Source organism: Manis javanica, chromosome 2, assembly GCF_040802235.1.
Source record: "Manis javanica isolate MJ-LG chromosome 2, MJ_LKY, whole genome shotgun sequence".
Taxonomy (NCBI): Eukaryota; Metazoa; Chordata; class Mammalia; order Pholidota; family Manidae; genus Manis; species Manis javanica.
This window is the reverse complement of record NC_133157.1, coordinates 204005290-204018885: the sequence shown is the minus strand read 5'-3', so window position 1 is coordinate 204018885 and position 13596 is coordinate 204005290. Positions and strand designations below refer to the sequence as shown.

Here is a 13596-nt window from a genome sequence, read left to right as displayed (position 1 = left end):
TAATCTATAATCCCCTGCTCACTGCAGCATTATTTACAATAGCTGAGACGTGGAAGCGACCATGTAGCCATCAGTGAATGAGGGGATAAAGAGGTGCTGTGTATGCACACTGGCATATTACCCAGTCATAAAAGAAAATGAAATCTTGCCATTTGCAACAACATGGATGGACTTTGCGGGCATTGTGTTATGAAATTAAGTCAGACAGAGAAAGACAAACACTATATGGTCTCATATTTGGAATCTAAGATAGGTAAACACATAAAACAGAGTAGAATGGTGGTTACCTGGGCCTGGGAGGTAGAGGAAATGGAGAGAGAGTGGTCAAAGGGTACAAACTTCCAGCTATAAGATGAAGGAGTTCTGGGGCTCTCATGTACAGGATGGTGACTATAGCAGACAATACTGTATTATATTCTAGAAAGTTGCTAAGAGAATAGCTCCTAAATATTTTCATCACACACACCCAAAAATGTTAGTTATATGGGTGGTGAATGTGTTAATTAACCCTACTGTGGTACTTATGTCACTATATGTGTGTGTGTGTGTGTGTGTGTATAAAATCATCACATTGTACACCTTAAACTTACACAGTGTTCTATGTCAATCAGAGCTCAATAAAGCTGAAAAACATTTTTTGTGGAGTTTTGGTAGACTGAAAATACTAAATAATGTAGTCTAAGAAAACATGTAAGTGTGGTGAGAAACAGAATCTGATGTTTGGCATCAGTGAGGGTAGGGGACAGATAGGAGGACTGCATCAGCCATTGCTCATCACTGTCCGTTCCCAAACTTAGTGACTTAAACCAACAACCGTGAATTTAGTTTACGGCTCTACGGGCCAGCAATCCGGATGGTCTCAGCTGGACAGGTCTGTATTTGGCTGGCCTACAGTTTGGTCTGCAGCCAGTTCATGGGCTCTAGGGTCTGAGTTTGAGAAGCTGGCCGAGGTGGAGAAGACGACCAACACCGGCTTTGAGTCTTCATGTTTATTACTTGTGTAAATGGCCTACATTGTCTTTTCCTTACCCACAAAATAGACATTAAAATATAATCCGCACAGTTTGTTTGCTAGCATTAAACAGAGAAATGCAGGCAAAATGCTTTATAAATGATAAAAATGTACCTAGTCGTTTTTCTTTTTTGCCAAATTACACAATGCAAAAACTGATAGAAATGAGGAAATAGGTAATCCAACAGTAATAATGGAAACATCAGTATTCCACTTTGATAGTGGATAGAACACTGAGACAGGTCAGCAAAGAAATAAAAGACTCAAGTGACCATATCTATAAACCAACTAGACCTAGCAGACATATATAGCATGTCAGCAATGACAGCAGAATATACATTCTTATTGTCTATGGAACGTCCTCCAGAATAGACTAGATGTTGGAGTATACAAGTCTCGATATATTTAAAAGGATTGAAATCACACAATGTATGTTATGTAACTGCAATGGAATAAAGTTAGAAATCTGTATCATGGAAATTTGGAAAAATCACAAATATGTAGAAATGAGAGCATACTCCAAAATGACCAGCTGGTCAAAGAAGAAATTACATGGGAAACTAGAAAACACTTTGAGATGAGTGAAAATGAAGACACAGGATACCAAGAACTAATGAGATGCAGCTAAATCAGTGCTTAGAGGGACATCTATAGATGTAAAGGCAAACACACTGTGACAGAAGAAGAATCTCAAATTAGTTACTTAACCTTCCACTTCAAGATACTGGAAAAATTAGAACAAACTGACCAAAGCAAGCAGAAGGAAGAAAATAACAAGAATTACTGGGAGAAATTAGTGGGATGGAGAAACGAACAATGTGGAAAATCACCACTGAAACTACAAATTATGTCTGTGAAAAGATCAACAAAATTAAGGAATCTATCTAGTGGCAGAGGGTTTCTTTCGCAATGATGAAACGTTCTGAAATTACATAGTGCTGATGGGTGCACAATTCCATGAATATCCTGAAAACCACAGAATTGTGTAGTGTAAAAGGTTGAATTTTATGGCATGTGAATTATATCTCAATAACAACAACAAAAATCTCCACTGAGGTACATACTATAATAGGTGAGCAGTAGTCCCCCAAACTGTTAAAGTGCCCCAAACAAGTCAACCCTGAGGAACTGTCACAAAAAAGGATGACCCTAAGGAGACATGGCATCTCACTGTTTCACAAACCTGGATGTATCTCAGAACTGAAAACTGACACTGGGGAAAAACTGAGGAAGTCTGAATGAAGTGTGGACTTGTGTTAATAATTGTGTATCCACATTGGTTCATTAATTGTGACAAATGTCGCATACTAATCTAAAATATGAATAAGAGGGGCAACTGGGTATGGGGTATATGGGAACCCTTTGTACTATCTTTAAAATAGTTTTGTATATCGAAGACCTCTGTTAAGAAAAAAAGAGAAGTGAAATAAGAAAAATGAGAAACATTTGGAGCACAGGAGTTGGTGGAAACTTTATTTAGGGAAAAAGATATAAATAGGGTGAAGAATGATCCAGAGAAGTTTGAAGGTCTGACAGTGAATATTTTCCAAGCTTAGTAGTTATCTTCCAAGGAAAAGAATTTGGGACTTGAGTACAATGTGGTAGAAATAGCATTAAATTCAAGTTATTTGAATGTCAACTCTGTTACTAACTTGAAGTTTTAAATTTCTTTGAGCCTCTGTTTTCTGACTTTTTACTGCCAATAGAAGATGATTTATGGTCCAAATGGTTATGCTGAAGATTACATCAAATGCTATAGGCAAGGCTTTTGGCTTAATATCAGATCATAACAGATGCATAATAATAAAGTTTTTAAAATTTTGCTTTATAAATTCTTTTAAAACTAATAAATTAGAAAGGAAACTTGAGGTTGTCCCACAGCTTTCTTACGATGAATTTAGGGTTGCAGATATGGGGCACATCTGTCAGGAGGTAAAATGGAGTCTGGTGTCATTGCATATGCTTGACTTCAAAGAGCGTAAGCCCAAAATATTGGCAGCCATCAGGCCTGAATTTGAACATGAAATTCTGAATGGTTCCTTCTCTTCACGAATTGCTAACATTCCAAATTCCTAAAGGAAATTTGGAATATTTTTGAATTTTGGTGTTTAGCTTTGATTCCAGCCAGGCAGATGTCTCTAGCTTCCTCATTGTGTCTATCAGCTGCTGGTTCACAGCATTCCATTTACCTTGATCTCTTGTTCCAAGTCATTCTCATTTCGTGTCTGCATGCCAGCCAGAAATGGACAGAAAGCCTGCTTCTTGTATTGTGAATGGCATTTATTGATATACCCATCCTGATTAACGTCTACCCCTTTTTTATGCTAAAGCAGATTGCATTCACTGGGTGTTCTGAAAAGTTTTTCAGATGCAATCTAGACTGGATGGAAGCCTCCATCATTTCTCCTAATCCGTTTCCAGATTTGCTTAGAGTACATTGTCTGCAGCCTACATCTCTTAATTACCTGTACCCCACTGGTGTTTGTTATTATTCTTGTAAATCCCCATCACCTGCTCAGCATCCAAGCCTGCACATTTGTGTAGAAAAGGAGCCAAGAGAGCGCCTCCTAATTGGGTGGCTGTAATTATCTGTAGCACACAATAATGACTTTGGACCTGCTGTTTTTGTGCAGTAATTAACAGGTGGCAAGCTTTGGCTGCACCATGTCCCCCAACAGTTCCTGGAGAAAACACTGGCATCTAGGTAAATAGATTAAATGTTGAAACAGAGGCTCTGAGAAGACCTCCACACCTGACCCTCCCATTAGCTTGCATTTGCCAGGTTTCAATACACTCTGTGAATAACATAGTTTATATAGGGTTTAAGGGTATGTCTTTTGGGGTCGGTCCACTCACATTCAAACCCCAGCATTATTCATGTCTGGCACATAGTGAGAACTATGCAAGGGTCTGCTCCCATTATGACCACGTCGCTGGAGGCCCCCTGGCAGTGTGTTCGTTTGCAGCTCCTTGACACGCCATTCAGATCCCTTCATAGCTGATGCCAGCCATTCGTCTACACCCACCTCTGATGTGGCTTTATCTCTAGATATTCTGGACTCCTCACCAGTCCCCAGATGTGTCTGGCATGCCAGTACATCTAAAGAATTATTATTATCACAATCACCTTTTCATATTGCTTAAAACACCCCCTTACCCCCCAGCCCCATTCTCTCTGGTTCATAGCAGTTGTCAAAGAGGCCAGTAGGTATGGGAAAGTTCATCAACTGTGGGGCTCATTTTGATTAAAGGAAGAAAAAATACAGAAAGAACCTAACAGATAAATTATTCTCTCTTTCTCTCTCTCTCTATTGGAATGTCAAACGTGATTTTCTGATATGCAGGAGGCAGACCCTGTGGCCGGGAGGCACTGAGGAATCATGGGCTGTCTCACGAGGGTTAAAGCTCTGAGTTAAAACACAAACCTGGAACTCTTTACAATAAACCCAATGTACTTTCAATGTAGGGGAGGCCACACCACCTGGGTGTGAAACTTGGGCATTCCAGCTCTTACAGGATATTTCAGTATGCCGTCAGATACTCTGGGTCCTTGGCTTGAGCACTCACTGTCTGTGTCATAGAGGTTATCTGTAAATCTCTCTATAGTTTCCTCACCTGAAACTGGAGAAAATAATGACTAGCTCATGGGATTTTGTGATGATATTGGTAAAATTATCCTTTTAAAATGTGAAGTGTAGTGCAGTCAAATTCTGTTTTATGATTATTTCCTGCTGTGCCGTCACTGAAGAGTGAGGCATCAAGCAAGTATTTGTGACCGATTCCACGTAACAGGGACAGTGGGAACACCCACCACTCCCACGGTCCTGTGACAGGTGGTCAGAACTCGGTGGCTTTGACTTTAGTCCAGTCACCATTTCCTGTTCTCTACAAATCCACCCTTATTACTTGCTTCTTCTAACTTTTGGCACTATCCAATAGTAAAGAGAAGATATTTCAATATCCTTGGAAAACTTTATCTTCAATCCATTATTAACTCTAATACATGTTGGCATCTCTGCTGTTGAGTCTCTCTGCCTCACTCTTAGCTTGTTCTAAGACTGAGCTAAAGAATCAAATTATATCCAAGGATACCCATAACTGTAAGAGCAGGAATAGTGAGAATGTTGTCTGAAATTGATCGCACACATACAAATCCTTTACACCAAAATCTGTGCAGTTAGTTGATCCATTTTATTGCTAAGCATGTAAATATTAATGTATCCATTTTAGTTTTTCCTCTCAGGCACTTGAACCTCTACTTCTATGAGCAGAAATGTGCCCTAATTAGCAGAAAATCTAGTATCCATCAATTGACCATCCTCTGTGCCCTGAAATTTCCAATTATTCTGGGAATCTGCTCAGTCTCAAAATGCCAGATTTGTTTCAAATGCAAGGCAGGGAGGAAAACAGAATGTTATGGGTCCTCTAACTCTGTGACTTTGTTTGTAGCCATGTGGGTCCTGATTCACCTGGGCTGCTGCTGTATCAGTGCCTGAGTTCGTCTCATTCCTTCTGATTCTCACAGTGAAGCATCTCAGTCGAGTCAAATTACAGCCTTTTTAGCTCTTGCTTGCATGTTTAGTAATTATCCCCAAAGCATGATGCCCAGGCAGGTCCAGAAGAGCTTCCCGCCCTCCTCATGATGCGAAACTCAATGCCTTGGCACTGAACACACATGAGCTATTCAGATACACTGCCCTCCATGAATCAGTGGGGACCATAGAGTTCTCTCCTGCTGGTAGATCATACTCAACCCACTATAATACAACAGAGACATTTTTATCATATTAATTCTTAAAAAGGAATGGAGATAGACTCTCAGTATTCTTTCTCCCTGGATATTGTGCAATTCCCAGGTCCCATATTTACTGCAGAGAATGGCTGAGTGTGTGAAAATGTTATTAGGAAGGCGCAGGTTTCATCAAGCATGAATCATTCATGTATATACTTTCCTGGGGCCATGGGGACAGTTTCATCTTAACATTTGCTTAAAAAAGAGATGCAGTAGCTAAAGGTTCAAGCTCATTTTTCCTTTCAGGCCAGAAAGCAACTTGAAGCTTCTCTGCCAATGCCTTGTGAGCGCTGTCTCATCAGCATCCCCGCCAGCACCAGATTTAAGCCTAAGCAATCCTCGGTAGCTATTGTTATCTTCATTTTATGTATGCTAAGTTCAGAGAGGTCACCCAGCACTGAGCCACATGGCTAGTGATCAGGAGAAATGGGACCTAGTTCAGGCGGACCTGGCACTAGGCCTCTGGCTTCTCTGCAGTGCTCACAGTCGTCTTGGAGCCTCAGGGCGGCCACATCGGTATTTCCTTTCAAGGTGGAACACAAGAGCTGAGAGGACATTCCTTCCTCCCCCGTCTCTTCTCTCTCTCTCTCCTACACACACACACACACACACACACACACCTTCCAAATAACAACTTTAAGAATTTGGCATCACTGAAAGGCCTAAGTATGGTATTCCTCTATGCACCTCATTGATAAAGATCAACCCTTGTCTGTGACCTGGGATCCAGGGCTCACATCCCTTCCCCCACAATTCCAGCAGTCGCTAGCTTCTTTGGACCCAAAAATCAATGGGGAAAGCTTTGTATTCCAGCTTCATCCATCCTTGTGGGGCCCTTTGCTATTCATTTTCCAAAATGCTGTATATTTCTAGTCATGGCTGTCTACCCACAGGCCCACCAAAATAACCTGATGGATGAAGGCTTGTCCTGACGAAACCTAGGAATAACTCCTTCATACCTTTCAGGCAAGGCAAAGGAGGTCATTGGATTGACCTCTGAAAGAATGTCCTGTCACCCACTGGGAGGCAGGCCATGACCTCATACAGGCTACCTGTTGCTGAGACTGATGCAAAAGTTGCTCCATGAATCATAAATCTTTCACCACCCTTCCTTGAAAGCTTGTCACTTCCTGCCCTTTCCCTTGACGGATGTGCCTGGCTCTCAGTGCTATAAATGTTGAATAGGTTCTAAATGATTAACCAAGGCCAAGAGTTTTCATAAATGAAGATCACGGGGTGGATTTCTTGAGTGAGCTCTAATTTTCAAGTGCACTTAAAAACAGAGTCCAGGGGCTAATGAATATTGAACACTATTTTAAAAATAATAGTTTATATAGCTGTGCATATTAATAGCAATGGCCATTAGTATTTATAGCATATCTGCCCTATACTGATTTTTTAAATATACATATATTCTCAATAATTCTTAATAATAATACTATTAAGTTATATTAATTAAGTTGCATATAATATTATTAACCCTTAATAATAATACCATTATTAGATACTATTATTCCCACTTTACAGATGACAAAACAGACTCAAAGAAGTTACTACCAGGTAAGACCACAGAAAGGCATAGCTAATGTTAAAACTAGGTTTGAAGGAATGAATCCTACGGTCTTTTCATAAACAGATATTTTGTTTGTTAGCACTTAATTTCACTATTTTTGTTATCTCTGAATCTCACTAGTTCATTCCTATACCTTTGAAACCTACTATGCTATGAAACCCAACCTTTCTATTCAATTCAACAAGTATTTATCAAGTATTTGTTACATGTAAAACACATGTTGGGTCTTCTGAGCATAAAAAATGATGGTAGACACTATCTTGTCTTTTAGGTAAACTTTATATCATCTTGTCTTCTAAATATTTCATCTACATTAATTTAAGTTAAAAGCCTTATCATGTATTTATAACATACTGTGTTTCTGAAATTTTCACATATTATTTTATTTAATCTTTGAACAACTCTTCAACACTCAATTTATAAAAGGAAAGTGACATCCTCCAAATCACTGAAGTTGACAATTCAGGTACATTTTGAATCTAAATCTTTCCAGCTCCTAATTTTAGGGAACCTGAACATTTGTCAGTGTCTGAAGGGGTTTTTGGTAATCACAACTTGAGCCAAGGGTGCTATCAGTACCTAGCAACCCAGGGATGCTGCTAAAATCCTACAGTACCAAAGAAAGCAATGAACAACAAAAATTATCAATAGTGCTGGGACTGAGAAGCCCTACACTATACTGTAAGGGTTCCTGAGAGCAAAGATCACAGCTTACAAACTTTTAGTGCCAGAAATTATCTTAAAGATTGTTGAGACTTATTGCCAGCATTTAATCAATATATTACTGAACTTCTGTTATGTGTGCGCAGGGATTTGCTTTATTCGTTCACTCAATTATCCAGTATTTGTTGGAAACGGCTTTTCTAATCACTGGGAATTACACATGTATACTTGTTCTCATAAGTGCAAAGGGCCTTTCTGAGTTTGGCTGATTGCAGAGAGAATACAAGTGAACCCATGTGGTTCTCTGAGCTCCAGTTCAGTAAGATGATTGCACTGTTGTAGTAAGAGGATATTGTTTGGCTTTTATCTTCCAGGAGCTTCAAGAAAAGGCAGGAAAGAGACAGATAGGAGGCAGTGACGTGGTGACTTCCTTCTGGGCAGCAGGAGGTTCTGAGCACCTAGAAAGTCTGGCGACACTCAGAGCACACGCAGTTTGCTTTGCTGCTGAGAGAGTTCGAGTGCGGCCCTGAGCAGGAGAAGGTGAGCTTCCTCCCCGCGCCCTGCCCCAGAGCGCCGTTCCGCTTGGCCACCGTGAGGGCACAAAACATCACCAGGAAGACTCGTGCGCTCAGAGGAGCAGCGTCCTCCCAACAGCTCTGGTGACAGACCATCGTAGCAGTCGGGGGGCCCTCAGCAGGAGCTGAAGCAGAAAACTGAGGAGCCTTATCCCTCAGCCCCTGAGGCACTCGAGACATTTCAGAGGTAAATAAAAACCACTTTGAGAAGAGATGGTTAGGCCAGCAGCACTGGAAACCATAATAGTCTGAACAAGGATGGTAACAGGATGGTACTGAAGTTCAAGGTCTCCTGGAACCTGGGATATTTGATTTCTTAAGTTAAAAATATAGTCATGTGTTTTAGAGGATTGACAACACATTGGGGAAAATGTAATATTAAAGACTCTCTTTTCTTTTAGGGGGATGTTTTATTTATCCAGCACTATTATATATAATCCCTCTGCTGGCTAATTATGTATAGCATGTATTATTCTGCTTAACTGTCTCTGCAAAAATTAAAGGTGGATGTCCATATATTCATTTTATAGACAAAGAAACTGAAACCAGACAATTCAGTTTATAAGTAAAGAAATTAAAACCCCAAGGTCAAATATTTCCCCAAATTTGCCAACTCTCTTTTATTTCTGGGCCTTCATGTCATCTGCCTTTTCTTGCTGGGACCTTTCTTTGATGACTGACACCATCACTCTTTGATTGACTCGTACCCATCTAGTAACCAGCTCAAAGGCTTCTCTGACCCTCTAAGTCCAGATCAATTTTCTGTATTATATGCTCATAGCACTGTACTTTTCAGTTTGTGTAATAGCCATAAACTTGATTATTACTCTTGTTGGTTTACACTTTGTTAGCATTTGTTTTCTGTACTAAATTAAAAGCATCTTCAGAGGAAAGAACCATGACTTGTTTGTTCACCTAGGTCTCCTCAGTCTATGGTACAGTGCCAGGTACAGAGTAAGTGCTCAGTAAATCTGTGCACAGGCTGCCTGAGGACTGAAGCTGCCCCACCAGTGGGTAGAATTTCGTTTGGGCACAGGGAATGCGAAGGATGCCAAAAGAAAGAGTTGGGAACTTAAATGGTGACCAGACATAAAAGGTAGAAGATATTGACTGAAGATTTTGGGGCTTTGGTTGGTGGACTTTGGGAGGCATCAGTGATTTAGATCAGGTGAACAGCATTGTGGCTCTGCTGCTGAGAGATTCTCCTGGGAGCTACATGCATGTTGGATCACATGAGGAACAAGTAGAGATGGAGAGACCAACTAGGTGGCCATTGCAGTCATTGTCATTGGGGATAATGGGGCCCAAAGTGTGAGGCAACTGACCCTACAGGGAAGGGACTAGGGCGGGAGTGATGACAGTGACCTTGCTGACAAGGGAGAAGCCAGACCTGCTCAAGCAAGGGAGAACACGCTGTCAGAGGACATTCTCTGATTGCCAGACCTGGCTGCTTACAAGGGCAGTGAGGTCATAGACAGAAATACGAAACTCAGGAGAATAAAGAGTTTGGGAGAAAGGATCATTCATGTGCTGGCTGTTCTCCACAGATCTGTCCTGAGCTATTGTGTCTTCCTTCTCCCTTGATTCTTTCCTCATTGTCTTCTTTCATCTCAGGGCTTTGGAAGGAAAAGTGGAAGCCTGAGTAGTATCACAGGATAATGGTGAACACGAGGTTTGAGAATTAAGTATATCTAGGCTCGAATCTTGGTTCTACCAGTTTTTCCTCTGTGTACCTTTGGGTAATTTTGGTAAACCTCAGGAAGCCACAGTTTCCTCATCTATAAAAAAGGAGGTAGAGTATTTTTCATAGTGCAGCTATCACCTGGGTTATTTGTGATCTATTCATAGCTCCTTGCATATAATAAGCCATCCGTAAATTCTTGATGAGTTAGGTGTTTCCAGTGGTGCAGAGTTATCTATTAGGGTCATTGCTATTGTGTCCTGATGCTAAATGTGGTTCTTTCATATTAACTTTCCTATAGAAATGTTTTTCCAAATTATGAATCATTATGCTAAAGAATTACTGTCTTCAATGACTACTGCTCACATAAACGATATTATTAGTAGTATTAAAAAATAAGTGCTTATTATGGGTAATGCTGGCTCCAAGGGCTTTTGTTGCTTGTATTTCCTTTTATTTCTGTGCTATGTATTTTGATACAGCAAGAAGAGTGTGTCAGTTAGCAATTGCTGCATAACAGTCACCACATACTGAGCTCATGATTCTTCTGGTCAGCACATTTGGCTGGGCTTAAATGGACATCTTTTATAATCTAAAAAGTTTTGACTCATCTTGGTTGGATCTACTCATTTGTCTCAGGTTAGTAAAGAGTAGGTCGGAGCTGACTAGTCTGAAATGAGGTGGCAACTGGTCTTCAAAGATGGTCCCCAGTGAATTATGCCTCTTGGTATGCATGCCCTCCAAGAGTTCCCTCTCAAATTTGGGCTAGTCTTGTGGCCCCCTCTACCAAGAGAATGCAGAGGAAGTGACACTGCTAATTGAGGTCTAAGCCTAAGAAAGCCTGATAGCTTCCACTTTTGCCCTTCTGAGAGCCTTGAGCTGTCATGTAAGTCCAGCTGTCATGCTGGAAAGACTGCATGGAGATGAAGCAGAAAAGTAACACGGAGAGGCCTTGAGATGGGAGAGAGAAGAGAGGAAGAAGCAGCAAGGAGAGGAGAGGAGGTGGGCAGTATTTCAGGGGGGACAAAGCTAGGGGAGGGGGGGAGAGGTGAGAGAGACCCATCCGTCCCAGCACCTCAGCCTTCTCTACACCCAGACACACCAGCAAGCCATCCGGATGTTCCAGTCCAGCTGAGTCCCAAATAACTGCAGTTCCAGACAATAAGTGAAACAGAAGAAGAACTCGGCTGAACCCCATCAACACACAGATATAGGAGATAATTAATTTTTTAAAATCATCACGTTTTAGGGTTGTTTGTTCACAGCAATAGATAACCAAACCAGATGGCCTCACTCGTATATAGCTGCCTTTCAGCTAGTGGGGTCACAGGGGTGTCTGGGGCACATGTCTCTCCTCACTGAGTGGGGTCGCCAGGTCTGTTCTCATAGTGGCAGCAGGGTTCCAAGAGAATAGGTACAAGTAATGTAAGTCCTCTTGAGGTTTGGACTCAGACTTGGCACAAAGTGTCTTTCCCTGCATTCTTTCAGCCAAAGATAGTCACGAGGCCACTCTGGATCCCAAGGCACAGAAATAGATCCTAGCTCCTAAGAGGAGGTGCTGCAAAGTCACATTGCCAAGTAAGTGGAATGCAGGGAGGGATGAAAAGTTGCAGTTATTTTTGCAATCCACCATGTAAAACAATGCTTATTATAACCATCTTTACAGGTGATGACACAAGGCTTTGAAGAGGTTAATTGACTCTCCCGAGGTCTGACAGTAAATGTGTGATGTTGGGATTCCTGAGTTTACATTCTCTCTCTTCCATCATGTTTCTTCTATGTTTTAGTAATTCTTTTGTTGCTATTATTTTAGCTCCAGAATTTTTCCTAAATGAATCATCAAGTATATTCCATGCATTTTTGTGATGCTCCGTAATTTAAAACTGAGAAAGTTATGGTTACATGTCTGAAACTTCAAAGTTGGATGTTGAATGCATTAACCTTTAAGTCACACTGTCCAGGGAGCTGTTAACTCCCCCTCTTGAGCAGCTGGGCTTGTCACTAACACTACTCGGCTGGCTTAGTCATCTGTTCTTTATTAACTGCTAAACAATTGGTTCCAAATGGAAGTTTATAGAGTTACTGCTGAAAAGCTGCAGAGGGCCCTAGAGACTTCTGATGAGTTGACTCACCTCTTCTTTACCATTTTCTATGCCCATTTTCATGATGTAACTAGAACTTTCTCAGCTAACTTAAAAAAACAATTTGGTTCAATGTGACCATTGATAGAGTTGCATAGTGACTGTGTCTGTGCTTGATTAGTTGGCCATCATTATTCAGATTTTTCTGATGGGTAGATTAGGTCAGGAGACTGCCTCTTTTCTCCCCTCAGGGAGAGCCTATGACCAGCATCAAGCACCTGCAGATCTCTCTGCTTCACACTGTAGCCAAAGGTATATTAATTGGTCTGAGTTACTTCCAGAAAGTCACATTGACAATGAACTGTAATTTGGCCAAAATCATGGATCTCCAAAATCCTCAAATCCTATCCCTCCTATCAGGGTCCTGAAAAGAACATGTGTTCTGAGGATAAGGCTAGGCAAAATGTATTTTTTAAATCATAAGGCTTTTGCTTAAAAAGAAAAATAAGCTTTGACCTCCCCCAGGAAGCAGGGCCAGACCCAAGGGAGGGTTCTTTTATGCAGGTGAGAGACAGGGCCAAGCAACTGCCCTTCCCTCTCTCCTAGGCCTACACTGAATACCTTCTGCAGTGATGAGGAAAGGGGAAACCAAAGAAGACAAGACGGTGTGATCCCAAATCCTGCTGCACACCCAACTGGGTGAGTTGCAATGGGAAATCACCACTAGAGAGACTAAAGAATGACCTGGACACCCATAGGCGACTTGAGGGTTTATTGGGACTTACATACAGGGAGTCTAGGAGTGGCTGGCTTAACAAGGTTGCACACTGCTGTTGTAGATGGAGGGAACTGCTACGATGGGGTGAGGAGACAAAGACCATGTGTGTACCAGGGTCAAGGGGACAGAGACTGTGTGCTCTGCAGGAAGCGATCATTCTTGTGCCACTAGTGCCCCAAGGAACAAAACCTTGGTCAGAGGGGTCTGCTTCCCAACAAGATGTTTCCATTGATAAGAGGGGCTTGGATTTGGCCAGCCCCAGGCCGCCAACATACTGTGTACCTAGCATGCCACCAGAGGAAGAGACCATGTGGACATATGGCTATTCTGGGACAAAAGGCTAGAAACAGGCAGTGCTCGTTCCCACAAAGACCATCTCTCAGATTTGTAGCCTTGGCCCTCTACCCTGAGCCTTCTAGAAGAGGAACAGATTCCAAGAAC

At 41.5% G+C, this 13596-nt stretch overlaps 1 protein-coding gene across 30 annotated transcripts in view; it reads left to right on the top strand.

The window, feature by feature from the left end:
- Positions 1-13596, top strand: part of LOC140847996 (uncharacterized) — a 132969-nt gene that overhangs the window by 52416 nt on the left and 66957 nt on the right. For 3 of the 30 annotated variants that reach the window (XR_012128402.1, XR_012128403.1, XR_012128405.1), the window contains exons 5-9: positions 8415-8580; positions 10779-10935; positions 11785-11874; positions 11963-12689; positions 12984-13076. The exons of 14 other annotated variants lie outside the window; for them this stretch is intronic. Coding sequence is in view for 2 of the 16 variants with exons in the window: in XM_073230040.1 (XP_073086141.1) it covers positions 8415-8570 (156 nt within the window). In the remaining 14 variants the exon portion in view is untranslated. The remainder of the gene's footprint in view (positions 1-8414; positions 8581-10778; positions 10936-11784; positions 11875-11962; positions 12690-12983; positions 13077-13596) is intronic. 13 more of the 30 variants (XR_012128404.1, XR_012128407.1, XR_012128412.1 and 10 more) reach the window with 8 other exon arrangements.